This window comes from Argentina silus (genome assembly GCF_951799395.1).
Source record: "Argentina silus genome assembly, chromosome: 21".
Taxonomy (NCBI): domain Eukaryota; kingdom Metazoa; phylum Chordata; class Actinopteri; order Argentiniformes; family Argentinidae; genus Argentina; species Argentina silus.
Window position 1 is genome coordinate 9,398,803 of NC_139675.1, and position 13,007 is coordinate 9,411,809.

The 13,007-nt window shown below is 45.7% G+C and overlaps 2 protein-coding genes across 2 annotated transcripts; one reads left to right on the plus strand and one right to left on the minus strand.

Annotated features, from left to right (window-relative positions):
• Positions 1-1,769: 1,769 nt before the first annotated feature.
• smim14 (small integral membrane protein 14) lies at positions 1,770-5,373 on the minus strand. Its single transcript, XM_083693030.1, has 5 exons — positions 5,188-5,373; positions 4,589-4,679; positions 2,747-2,795; positions 2,068-2,243; positions 1,770-1,893 (listed from the first exon to the last, which is right to left on the minus strand). The coding sequence occupies exons 2-5, from the start codon at positions 4,661-4,663 to the stop codon at positions 1,855-1,857; spliced, it is 339 nt and encodes a 112-aa protein (XP_083549156.1). The 5' UTR covers positions 4,664-4,679; positions 5,188-5,373; the 3' UTR covers positions 1,770-1,854.
• Positions 5,374-6,373: 1,000 nt separating this feature from the next.
• Positions 6,374-13,006, plus strand: ube2kb (ubiquitin-conjugating enzyme E2Kb). Its single transcript, XM_083693024.1, has 7 exons — positions 6,374-6,820; positions 7,808-7,901; positions 8,243-8,301; positions 8,456-8,538; positions 8,928-9,027; positions 9,315-9,443; positions 9,812-13,006. Exons 1-7 carry the CDS (start codon positions 6,758-6,760, stop codon positions 9,884-9,886), a joined length of 603 nt encoding a protein of 200 aa, XP_083549150.1. The 5' UTR covers positions 6,374-6,757; the 3' UTR covers positions 9,887-13,006.
• The last annotated feature ends 1 nt before the right edge of the window (position 13,007 follows it).

Consider the following 13,007-nt stretch of genomic DNA (forward strand, 5'->3'; position numbering starts at 1 on the left):
GTCTTTCCTCAAATCCCCCCCCCCCCCCCCCCCCAAGTGTGTGAGCATGGAGACCAGGCCTGCACCACCATCATTGGCACTATTCCAGGGCTTTTAAAAAATGCATCCTTCCATTTCTCCTTTATCACATGTTTGGACATGACATGATTGGTGAGAGCTACGGTATGTGGCCAGAGGGAGGCTGGTGGAGGTAGAAATCAGAGGACGGCCTCATTGTAATGCATGGAATGGAATGAGGAATGGCATCAAACACGTTTGTTTGATTCCGTTCCATGCCTTACAATGAGGCTGTCCTCCGATGATTTCTGCCTCCACCAGCCTCCCCTGATCTGTACTGTAGCAGACTTCACTACAAAGTGATGACTTCAAGGAAAGGAGGAGTTAAGGACACATTTTAAAGTGATTGGAACAGAGCCCCAGGGGTGCGTCCCGATAGCCTTTCCTCTGTTCCTCCCTCAAACCCCATTGGAGGATCACATCTAAGGTTCCTCCCCCTTAGATAATCTCCTCCAATGAGTCTTGAGAAGGAGGTGAGGAGAGAGGATGCGAGGAAGAGAGGAAAGGCTATTGGGATACAGCAAAGGTCTCGGAGCAAGGCCGTTATTTACATGTATAGAATCAGGACAACATCCTGCCAACATTAACAGTCAAACAGAGAAGAAAAGTACTGGAACAAAAGTGCCATTAAAACATTTGAGTAATTTCAAGCTACTTATCATACGATATTGTTATACATACACAGCTGTTGTTGTCTTTGTACTATACAACCCTTTGAGAACATCCAGGTATACATACATATTCTTAACAAGTCATATAGCAGAAGAGGAGAAGGGAGTTTTGAATTATTATTATAATATTATTATTTTATTTTTTTTAAACACACATTTTTGACTCTCAGGAGTCTCTGTAGGTCAACCACTGAAGGACCCACAATAGATTTCAGAAACTCTCCATTTCTCTTTTTGATTATTCCTCTTCGTGGGAAAAAAACCGTAAAAGAGATGATTCAATAAGACTTAATTCTAAAACTGGCATATAGATTTCATTAACAGACTGAGCGTATTTTAACCAAGTTGAATCAGAGACATCTATAAAAGGAGTTGCTGAAACTGCCTGTTTTCGTCCGCCATTTTCCCAGTCTGAATTTGATCAGCTAAGTCTACTTACATATCTTAGTCCAAAAAAAACGCTAAAAAAAAAAGAAAATATCTTTTTTTTTTATTCCAGGAAGTAGTTTGAACTATTTGAACCTCTCAGTAATTTAAATGGCACAAATCGTCCTTCTAGAACATTGTAACCCTTCTGCCCCAGCCCCTCGTTCTTTCGTAAACAGCTAAGCTAACCTATGACATCACTGGCACTATTGAGAATTGTGACATCGCTGCGGAATGTTCTAGAATAGCCCTTCATCCTGTTTGCCAAGCGACCTCTACTCCTCCCTCCCTCCCTCTCTCCCTGCCACCCTTCGGAACCCACTCCTTAACTTTGGCTTGGTCAGGTGAAAATTTCAAGAGCTAAATATCGGCACAAGAGTTGAAAAATGGTCAGCGCCGGCACTGCTCATAGTGAGAACAAGAGACGTTGTTGTTGTTCTCGATGAACATCAGAGCTAACCACCAGACCCTATTCACCAGCCTCAGTAACAGGCAGAAGATCCCACCACCAAATGGCTAGAAAAAAAGAAAAAAAAAACTAGATATGAAAGAAAAGGAAAGAAGACAGTAACATCGTTGTGTGAAGGTTGACACAGAGTGCGGGGGGGGGGGGGGGGGGGGGGGGGGGGTCCGGGTCACAGTTAGCTGTCTGGGTCTGGTCAGAACCGTTGGTGGAACTCCGGTTCCCTCGGCTCCACTGCTAGTCCACGGGCGGTGCTGGGGGGTCATGGTCACGGCTCTGTCCAGAACAAGACGGAGCAAAGTTCAACCGATAAATAAAGAATTTTAAGGTTTTTTGGGATGCGTGTCCCAATTATTGTTCTTTAAAGCAAAGTGTGATTGAAATTGAAAATCTGGTTTGGAAAAACAACTGAACAACAATCACTGACAAAAAGCCTAGGTGTAAACTCACGTTGTGGGGTCCAGTGGGTTTGCCTGTGGCCTGGGGCCGGGGACCCCTGAGGCTGGCGGGTCGCAGAAGGAACAGGAGGAGGGCCAGGACCATCCAGCCCATCAGCAACATAGGAACAGTCAGGTCCCCTCCCACTAACCCACCAGGACCCGGTAGCGCCCCAGTAGGGCCCGGTACTGGAGACACACACACACACTTTAACGAACTTCACAATTCAGACTGGCAGACAGTCTGGCCAGCCACACCAGTAGAAAATTAATTTGGCAAGCTTCACAATTTAGACAGACAGACAGAGTGTCAACAGACTTACCAGACTGGTTAGTGTTGCCTTTGTCTGTCAGAATTGTGAAGCGTGCAAAATTAATTTTCTACTAGTGTGTTAACATTTTTTGACTTGACTGGCCGGTCTGTCTTGTGCATGAATGGAACTTATTATGGGATGAACTTTAAGACAGCAAAGTCAAAGTGGGTGTATTGTCACATACTCTGAGAGCAGAGCAGTGAAATGCTTCGATTGCACAGGGTCTCAATGTCATATACAATATACAATAAACTCACTGCATGCGACAAGTAATTGGGTTGACTTATTAGCAATTATTAACAATATAAGGGAAGGTGTATGCAGTGCAAAATATATCAAGTACAACAATATATCTCTCTCTCTGTAAACGGGACGTACCATCCAGAAGGCATTCATTATCTGTACAGTAGGACTGGGACTGTCTGAGCTGGAGGACAGAGAAACCAGGAGGAGAAAACAGCAGGGGGGAGGGGGAGAGGGAGAGAGAGAGGGAGAGATGAGAGCATTAGCTTACTGAGTAGTCATGCTCGTATGTACAGAGAAGCCAAACCGAGAAATAACTTCTCAGTTTTGGGTTATTCTACCATGAACAAGCTCATGGAATTTCTCAGGCTACTGTCCCCCTCTTCTGGCGAGAGGAGGACATGCAGGTGCTGTGAAATACACAAAACATGTACTTCCTACATTTAAAAGAAGGAAATGGTGTTGCGTACACAAGAAATCATCTCAGCTACAGGATCAAATATGACCGCATCGCATCCCTGTAATCTGACCAGTTTGTTTGATTTCAGATTACATATTTCACATTTTCCTCGAGTCACTGAACCTGGTGTAAGCTGTGGTTGTTTGCACAACAACAACACCTTCCTTCTGGAGGCAAATCAAGAAGCCCTCAGGACTTTGCTGTACCAATTACCGCTCCCCACGCACATTACACATGTGCACGGATACCAGTGAGATCACATGGCTGGCACAACTTAACTCCGAGGCAACCTTCTAATCCCTGCTCTTAGGGCAAAGAGTTGCACACACACACACACACACACACACACACACACACATAGTGGTGAAGAAAATGTGATCAACCACAACCAGACAAGTCAACAACTTCCAGGTATACAAAGCAGTGAGAAAACATAAATTACAGTGACACGGTGGGAAACACTGCTTAAAGTTAGACTAGGATGCCTTCAGTCCTTGGGCTGAGTGTGTGTGTGTGTGTGTGTGTGTGTGTGTGTGTGTGTCGGCCCTCAAGACAAACAGACAGAGCAGGAACCAGGATATGCTGACTCAGAGCCTCCCACCGTCTCTCTCCCTCTGTTTCTCATTCTTCCACCCCTCCCTCCCTCTCTTTTTTTCTCTCTCTCTCTCTCTCTCTTTCACTAACTTTGTCATTGATAGCCCCAACCCTAATCTCTCCTGCCAGCCCCCCTCCCTTCCCCTATGCTCTTTATCCACCCCTCTCTCTCTTTCTTTCTTCATTATTTCTTTCCTCTGTTTCTACCTCTCCCCCCGGCTTCCCTCGCTTGCTTGCTCCAGCTGTTCATGATGAGTGTAAGTGGCCGTGTCGCGTCCCTCCTGAGATGGAGTTAGTCGTGGGTCTAATCTAGAAGATATCACCACAGTTTCACCATGTCTCCAGTCCTCACTAAGAAGCAACATCTAACCCCCCCCCCCCGGTATTGAACTAGAATGTGCAGTAAGCTGACTGAGGTGGACTGAGGTGGAGCTGTAGTTCCGTTGGTAGCAGCTCGATAGAGCAAGAATCTTCAACCTGTTCTGGCCACAGGCCCCTAGCCCCCCCCCCCCCCCCCCCAGTCGTCCTACAAATAGAAATTGTACTGCACTACTTTTGATCACAGCAGCCACAAGGTAGCCACAACAGGGGAGTCATTGAACCACTTCAGGCTGCTGTGATCAAAAGTACTGCACTACACATCACAATCAGTGATATGCAGCCCTGTTCAACAGTAGTGAACCGTCTCAGGAATAGCAGGGGTGACATTTGACATTTTGGGAATTGAGGTATTACACAACAAGCCAGGTATACAGTAGTTAAGGCACTGTTATGGACAGGACAAAGGAGACAGTCAAGCCTACAATAGAGAAGGGAGAGAAACTCCAGACTGAGAGAGAAATGCAACAGAACATCACCGTGCACATGCACGCACACACACCTTTTCACGTGAAGCTCTCACTCTCTCTCTCTCACACCCTTACCAGATTGATGAGTCGTCTCATGGCATGCTCATGAGAGCAGATGCACTCACAGGGGTCAAATTCTCCCTCTGCCATGTCTCACAAGGTAGACCTGGAGCAGGAGCAGGAGCAGGAGGAAGAACACACACACACACACACACACACACACACACACACACACACACACACACACACACACACACACACACACACACACACACACACACACACACACACACACACACACACCAGAATAGAGGCTGATTCTTAATCTAGTCCACTGGGGGGAGAACATACAATTTAACAATGCATCTGTCCTACTTTCAATGGTTTATAATTTCATTTTCAACAGAGGGTGACTCAGATTTCAAACCTCACAGTAGGAAAACAGCGTGTCAGAAAGTCCTGTCTAAAAAGACTGTGCGCGTGCGTGCGTGCGTGCGTGTGTGTGTGTGTGTGTGTATGAGAGAGAGAGAGAGAGAGAGAGAGTGTGTGTGTGTGTGTGTGTGTGTGTGTGTGTGTGTGTGTGTGTGTGTGTGTGTGTGTGTGTACTCAACAGAGGACCCTGTATCTCTTTATTTGACAAGACTGTCATGCGGTAAGAGGGAGACGCGACTTACTTGAGACTTAAGGACAACAAACGATGCAAAGGCAGTAAATTCCTCTTTGTTGGATCTTTTGCTCGAGGGTGGACTCGCACATAGGACACACACAGCAGCCCGCACTGGGATCTTTTGCACGGCAATCAAATTCCAGCTGATGGTGCGCCTGCTTGCCTACTCGCCTTCCCGTGTTTTGATACACGCGAGCCACGTCAGTACTGTCCCGCGAGACATCCGGGTACTTCGGCGATCTTGGGTGGGTTTTTTTTCGGCGCTCACGTCTCCGATTGGTGGTGAGGCCAAGCAGACTTTCGTTTGAGCCAATCACAAACAGCAAGGTGACAGTAAACAAACAAAACAGATGAGCTATTTCATCAAAGATCCATGTCGACTGAAATCTATTTCTAGTTATTATTTTAGTCATGGACAGTAGCCTGACCACTGCCTTAGAGGCTGATGGTGAACCGAATTTCTATGAGTACATTGATAAACTGACGGACTGGAATAAAATAATTGGGCATTGCACCTTACAACACGACTTACACTAAACCTTTGGTTTGATAATACTTTCTTTATTTGGGGGAGTGAGGAAGGTGAGGGGTGGGGGGTGGGGGACACGGGCAAACAAGCTCAGGAATGTGGTGTGCTTTCTTTTCCTGAATAGACCCCCAGGTGAATTTAGATATATCTGGAAAATCGGAGGGCCTTTTCTGTTGGACAAAAGAAAAGATCCTGGTTCTTCCTCATGGTTTTCCATAAAGTTAGTCGGCCACAAGTGACAAAGACTTGACTGTGACAATAATGATCAACAATGGTTTCAGTGACCGATGCAGCAACAGTGAATACATCACAGTAAAAGAGAGATATTGTTATTATTATTTATTTTAAAATGTTATTTGTGTGTGTGAATGTGTGTGTCTGTGTGTGTGTGTGTGTATTGCTATGAAAAACATGTATTTAACTGAAATTGCACTGCTTTGGCAACATTGGTTTCTCTTTTGAATTGAATTGAACTGAATAGAGAGAGAGAGAGAGCATATAGACCACAAAATATGATTTGTCACCAATGTCTCAACTGTATCCACTGGGAAGAGAGACTACCAATCAGACAGGCGCATACTGTATGCATTTACACGACGCACCATTCCCAAATTACCCTGATTACAATATCACAATGATCTCACAATTACAGCAATACAAAAAAGTTATATGTCCAGACAAGCCATATCGTATCACATGACTACGCAGCTGTTTGGGGTTGTGATAGAAATAGCTTGAATATTTCCAGGACAAAAACAACCAAATCACGCTTGCCACAATAGCTCACAAATGAGAATTTCTAGTTCAATGTGGCTCAGCTGTTCATCTTTCCAGACTGACATTGTGCGCACGCATTTGGGGGTCGCCACTCGCCATTTGTTTTCAAGAAAGGGGTGCTGTTGTTGAAGAGGAAAAGAAAGGAAAAGAAAAGGAAGATAGGCACGGAAGAGGGAGAGAGGGGGGATCCGAGAGACCAACCGAAGCTAGATACAGACAGCCCAGGGAGGCCCGATTCAGGTGCAGCGACTGGCAACGAGACGACAGAACCATGGCTAACATCGCGGTCCAAAGGATCAAACGGGAGTTCAAAGAAGTTCTCAAAAGCGAAGAGGTTTGCCAGCTAATTTCCTTACGTCTGTCTTTACTGTCACTTGTGCCAAAAAAGTGTTTCTATAAGGATCAATTGAAATTGTATTGTGTCCATAGCTGTCATGTTAGCTAACGTTAGCTAGCTAGTCTGATGCAGCAAAAGCGAGGCCCGGGTGGAAGAAGTTTAGCGAGTCATCTGTGGCTGGTTTTCATTTGGGACAACCTCCCCGGTGTCAGCTAAACAGGGTGTGAGTTCAGGAAATATCGAGGATTTGGCACAAGGACAGGCCTATGACATATGGCTAGCTAGCGAGGAAAGCAAAACCAATCTAGTGGAGCCGAACTGCCCAACTCCGAGTGGCTGGATAGATAGTAACTAAATGCTTTTTCTGTCATGTTTACCAAGCTAACTCATCGAGAAGCTACCGGTTTCGCTAGCTGCGGGCAAGTTGTCTTCTGTAGCTCGCTAACACTGGTCTGGATGGGTAGCTAGCTTAGCTTTGCTAGCCTGCTGTGCTAGTTTGACAGCTTCCCAGTTCAGTTGTTGTTCTACTATGAGCTAGCTCGTAATAGCTTGCGAAACAAGCCTGAATACAGGTTTACTTGGCAAGACATGGGCAACTTCATCACTAGCTAGCGAAGTGAAATCAGATCACGTCCTATATTGTCTCTTAAGTTCACGGTTGTCATGTCACATTCTGTCTGACAGTTCTATGGGCTAGCTAGTTAGCCAAGGGCTCCCTGGGCAATGTTCCTTTGGCCTAACTGGCTAGCATCATCATGAAATAAAGTTGTTCGATTCAAGACAACATGTACTATTTATCTGTGCGCCACGATTGTTACTCTGTGGTTCATTTCACTGGACGATTTCCCTAAAATGAGAGGGAGAGGCAAGTGGACGATAGTGGACTCATGACATTATGAACGAGCAACAGTGCCTCATTCAGAAACTCAAGTATCCAGCCAATGTAGTGATAAGTTCTAACACCTCTCTCTCTCTTTCTGACAGACAAGTAAAAACCAGATAAAAGTAGATCTGGTTGATGAGAACTTTACAGAGCTGAGGGGGGAGATAGCAGGACCACCAGACACGCCGTATGAAGGTGAGACACACACACACACACACACACACACACACACACACACCCTGGCCCGAAGCCAGGTTCTACTAGGGAGAAAGAATGAGAGGGGAGTTTAGGTATGTGCTTGCGTCCATCCAAATGTAACACACTATGATGTTAGACTTTATCTGATGCGCTCACTTTTTCTCGATTGATACGTGTCTCTCTCTCTCTCTCTCTCTCTCTCTCTCTCTCTCTCTCTCTCTCTCTCTCTCTCTCACACACACACACACACACACAGTGATATTCTGGTTTATGCTAGTTCTATTTGCATGATCTGAAATGTGTGTGCTTTGGTTTTTTTCTTCTTCTTCCTCTCTAAGGTGGCAGGTTTCAGCTCGAAATAAAAATCCCAGAAACGTATCCCTTTAACCCGCCAAAGGTATGTGCGCCCCTCCTCCATCTCATGCTGGACGCTCTGCTCACTCGGCCAGACGTTTCTCATGCATCTCTGTTGCTCTTATTCTTTCTTTCTCTCTCTCTCTCGCTTCCTTTCTCATTCTCTCTCCCTCTCTCTCTCTCTTTCTGTCTCTCAGGTGCGATTTATCACTAAAATCTGGCATCCAAACATCAGCTCGGTGACGGGAGCGATTTGCCTGGACATTCTAAAAGACCAGTGGTGAGTGTGAGACGGCGTACACCTGCCCTGTCTGTGTCTCACCTGTCTCAGGTGTTCAGGTGCGCTGCCGCTCCATAGACCTGTTGGGCTGGTTCTCTAGAGGCTGGAACGGGACCTGCTGCTAAAGGAATGCTAAACGCTAAATGCTAAGGGGGGAGGCTTGTGTCGGCCCGATTCTTGACGTCACCCCATTGAAGTTGATATTTGAAACTGTTATGATAAGGGTTACGGTTTGGGTTAGGTTAGGGTTAGGTAAGGGTCATGGGTCGGGTCTTCCCAAGGATCCCACTTAGCGTCTACCCAAAAGGAATCGTTTTGCTACTGTCTCTCTTCCCTCGCTCTGCCTTCATCATTCATATCTCTCTCTCTCTCTCCCCCCACCACCACAGGGCGGCTGCTATGACCCTGCGGACAGTGCTGTTATCTCTACAGGCTCTCCTCGCCGCTGCGGAACCAGATGATCCCCAGGACGCAGTCGTGGCTAACCAGGTATTGTCTGTCTGTCTGTCTGTCTGTCTGTCTGTCTGTCTGTGTTGGCAGATCTACGCAGTGTGGGTGAAGTAGTTAGTGAGTATAACTGACAGTTGGTGGATGTATGTCCAAAGCAAGTGTCTGTCTGTCCGTCTGTCTCTTTCTCTCTCTCTCTCTTCTCTCCCCCAGTATAAGCAGAACCCAGAGATCTGTCTTATCTCTGTCTGTCTCTCAGAGATGCCTGCCTGACTGTTTCTCTCTCTCTCTCTCTCTCTCTCTCTCTCTCCCTCTCTCCTCTGCTCCAGTACAAGCAGAACCCAGAGATGTTCAAACAGACGGCCCGGCTCTGGTCCCATGTGTACGGCGGCGCCCCCGTCTCCAGTCCTGACTACACCCGCAAAATAGACAAACTCTGCGCCATGGGCTTCGATAAGGTAAGAACCCGCCTCCTGCAGAACCTCTCTGGATCAGGGGTGGCCAACTCCGGTCCGGTCTGCAGGCTTTTTGTTCCAGCCCAGCTTTAACACAGCAGTTTCAGCTGACCCAGGATTTGATTATCATGAGTGGTTCATTAGTTTAATCGTGTGTGTGTGTGTCTTAGTGCTGGGTCGGAACCAAAGCCAGCACACCGTCCCCTAGTTCTCCCAGGAGTCTGATTGATGGTCACCGCTGTAGGGGATAACACTAGAGAACATGGATGCCGAAATGCAAAAGGGCTATGATTGGTGATCGATTGATGAATGAACTGATTGATTGATTTTTATGAGTGACTGATATATTGATTATCTTCTCTTTCCTCTAGAATGCGGTAATAGCGGCCTTGTCTTCAAAATCCTGGGACGTGGAGACGGCAACAGAACTGCTGCTTAGCAACTGAGACCCAGCTAGGCTTGAAATCCCCCCCCCCCTCCATCACAACACACCCCCCCACCCCCCGCGCGCCCGCCAATGCCTTCTATCGCGTCAGACCCCTCCCCCCTCCCCCCTCCCTGGGGGTGGGTGGTGGTGTTAGAAGCTTTGACCCTCGCCCCGTTCCTTTTCACCTCCCTTCCCTGCTCCATCTCTCTCTCTCTCTCTCCCCCCCCCCATCTCTCTCTGGTGCTCTCCTTCTCTCTCCCTCCTTTTATCTGGTTTCTCTCTTCAACTTCCCATACCCTTTCTCCACTGACCCACATTTTACTCGGTCCCACTATTTAAAAAAAAAAAAAAGCCCCCTGCCCCCCATAATTTCCCATGCCCCCCTGCGATGCCCTCCTTGTCATTTTGATGCTCTCTTCTTGGTTCTAACCTTGTTAATTTTTTTTTTGGGCAAACTAGTTTAAGGAGCCCAACTGAATGAATCACTGAATCACCTGCAGAGTGAGACAGGAACACACACACACACACCGACAAGGACAAGGAAAAAGTTATCTGTAAATAGATATATGAAATGATATGAATTTAAGAATAAATGGGGAAATACTTTACTTTTCTTACTTGATATTGTAAAACAAACTATTTTAAATTTGAAGTATACTGGGTTTACAATAAGGTATGGTCATATACCTTGCCTGCTTTCGTGGCCCTTGAGATTCTTCGGGATGTCCTCTGATTGGGTCGTTGAAGCCATTTTCTGGTTTCTGTGCCATCTGATTCGCCCAGACATGGCCATTCCCGTCACAGATGGGGGGGCAACAACGACCTGGCCAGGGGAGTCACGACAACAATACCCCTCTCCCTTTCTCCCCCAAATCATGCCCTGACTGTACACCCCCCCCCCCCCCAAACCAGGCAGATCATCATTGTGTCTTTTTATTTCTAATCATGTCTTATGCTGCCTTTATGAAATAGCTTGGCCAAATGACGTGGTAAACAGAAACGGAAGTGACGTCCATTTAGTTTTTTTTTTTTAACACAAAGCTAAGCACTTCCAATATGTATTATGGAATATAATATGAAATGGGAGGGGCTTAGTTTGATGAGTTTTGTTTATTTTTTCCTCAGGACTTGATAGACTGACAGCTTTATATTCTGTGTGTTGACCTGGCAGAGAGCATATGAAGTGTGAAGCTCCATCCCCAATGCAGCACAATCATGTTTTTGTTGATTGCAGTGACTACTACTACTACAGCCACAAGTTACCGCCAGCTACAGATCTAGGACCAGCTGATGTCCCCCAAATCCTACCGGGGGGGGGGGGGTGAGAGAAACTGATCAAGATCAGCATCTAGACTCATTCATTTAAAATCTAGCACGAGGCAATCAGGACAGACCATACTGATGTAATGATTCAAGGACTGTCTTGTCTATCGATCCTCAGCAATGTTATAGTGTGTGGCAAGAGATCATCATGAACCAAGTCTTGAGGGTCAAAGACACTGGGATTCCTATTATTATTATTTTTTAACAGATAAAACACATTGTCTTCTCTGCAATTTCATAATTATTATTATTTTATTTTTTTTAGACAGAGGGAATTTAACTGAGGTTAGTTCCCCTGAAAACTTTGTAGCATAAGTAGTACATAAATTCTTTGAATGAAGAACTTGGAAGAGCTGCTATGGGCCTAGATGTTCTACTTCAGCTGCGAAGCTTTCAGGAAACAGTCCCCTGGTTCCCTCACCGGACATTGTAGTGGCACACTTCTCCTGACCTAGTGGAGATGGGGTATCCACCTCTGTGGCGTTTATGTGCGCTCGCAGCTACGAAACTCTTTCCGACATGGAAACTTGTTGTAGATCAAAGATGATTCCAGAGTTTCCCCACTCTTGAGAGTATCAAAATAGGAAGCACTTACACAAATAACGTGCGTTCATTTTTAACTCTGAAGTTTCAAGATTCTGAGACCGCATGAATGCAGCATTAGTCGTCTTCCGCCCCACTCACCCCCACCCCCTACCTGCGCTTGCCCCCACCTCCTTCCATGCCCAAGGTTCCACCTCACCCTCCTCCATCGCGCAAGGGGCAAATCTCAAATGACATCTCAGTTATTCCCTATAGTCTGCTACTGTTGACCAGAGCCACGCAGAGTCAACCACCAAGGGTTCTGGTCCAAAAGTAAGGCACTATATATGCAGAACACTACGGTATCATTTGAGACAAAAGCCAATGCCTCCTCCTTCTTTCACATGTACATAGTCTGGTTCTTTCTCATGAAGAAGAGCCATCATCATCACTAGAACACACCATCGATGGCTGGATCTATATTTTGTAAGAAAAAGAAGAAAAGAAGAAGCAAAGAGACTCCTCCCCCATCTCCCTGTCTTCCTCACCATGTTCGATATTGCACGACGAAGATGAAAGAAGAAGAAAACCGAACAAAAAAAGAGTTGTTGTAACTCCTGTCATCTCTGGGTTTCTCAGTTTGGGTTTGGACTTTTGGTTTTTAGTTTTGTTCCCCTCTTGAAGCAGCAGAAGCAGCAGTCCAATGCATGGTTATTTATTGTGAAACTGTCATGTTTCTTTGATTAAAAAAAACAACCTGTTAAAAAAAAAAGAAAAAAAAAAAGCAAAGCAGTGGGTTTTGAATGTGTTTCTTAATGTGTATTGCAGACGGGACTGTTGATCAGTGTTAGGAGTTGAACTCCTCCCCATCATTTGGCAAGAGCGTGTTTTCTTCTTGTTTGCCATGTGTAGTGAGTTAGAGGATTGGTAGGTTGATACGAAGGAATATTTAGCAGAGCCGCTAATGTTCATTACATTTCTAATATATGGGTTTAATGTTCAGGAGTAGTGAACACTTGTTTGGAAATACAACCGGTGCTAGATTAAAAGACTTAAAGGAAATAAGACCTTTGTATGTATAAGTAATATGACAAGGCACCGTAAGACATAAATTCATCAGCTCTTAAGAGTTAAACAGAAGTTAAAAGGGCTTCTATATTGTTGATTAGAGGAAGGGTTTAGTGTATTATGATGCGATTCATCGTAAGCAATGCCAGAAGGTCCCAGGTGCTGTTACGAGTTCAACAGAAATGCATTATGGGAGATAAAAGGGTGTAAAATAAATCACAGTGAAG

Bases quoted from the DNA above. Each gene is read 5' to 3' on its own strand.
- smim14 (XM_083693030.1), bottom strand. From the start codon at position 4,663: ATGGCAGAGGGAGAATTTGACCCCTGTGAGTGCATCTGCTCTCATGAG. The intron at 2,796-4,588 runs GTAAGGGTGTGA...TCTGTCCTCCAG, and splicing joins TGAGACGACTCATCAATCTG to CTCAGACAGTCCCAGTCCTA. The intron at 2,244-2,746 runs GTACGTCCCGTT...GTGTGTCTCCAG, and splicing joins TAATGAATGCCTTCTGGATG to TACCGGGCCCTACTGGGGCG.
- ube2kb (XM_083693024.1), top strand. From the start codon at position 6,758: ATGGCTAACATCGCGGTCCAAAGGATCAAACGGGAGTTCAAAGAAGTT. The intron at 7,902-8,242 runs GTGAGACACACA...TTCCTCTCTAAG, and splicing joins ACCAGACACGCCGTATGAAG to GTGGCAGGTTTCAGCTCGAA. The intron at 9,444-9,811 runs GTAAGAACCCGC...TCTTTCCTCTAG, and splicing joins GCGCCATGGGCTTCGATAAG to AATGCGGTAATAGCGGCCTT.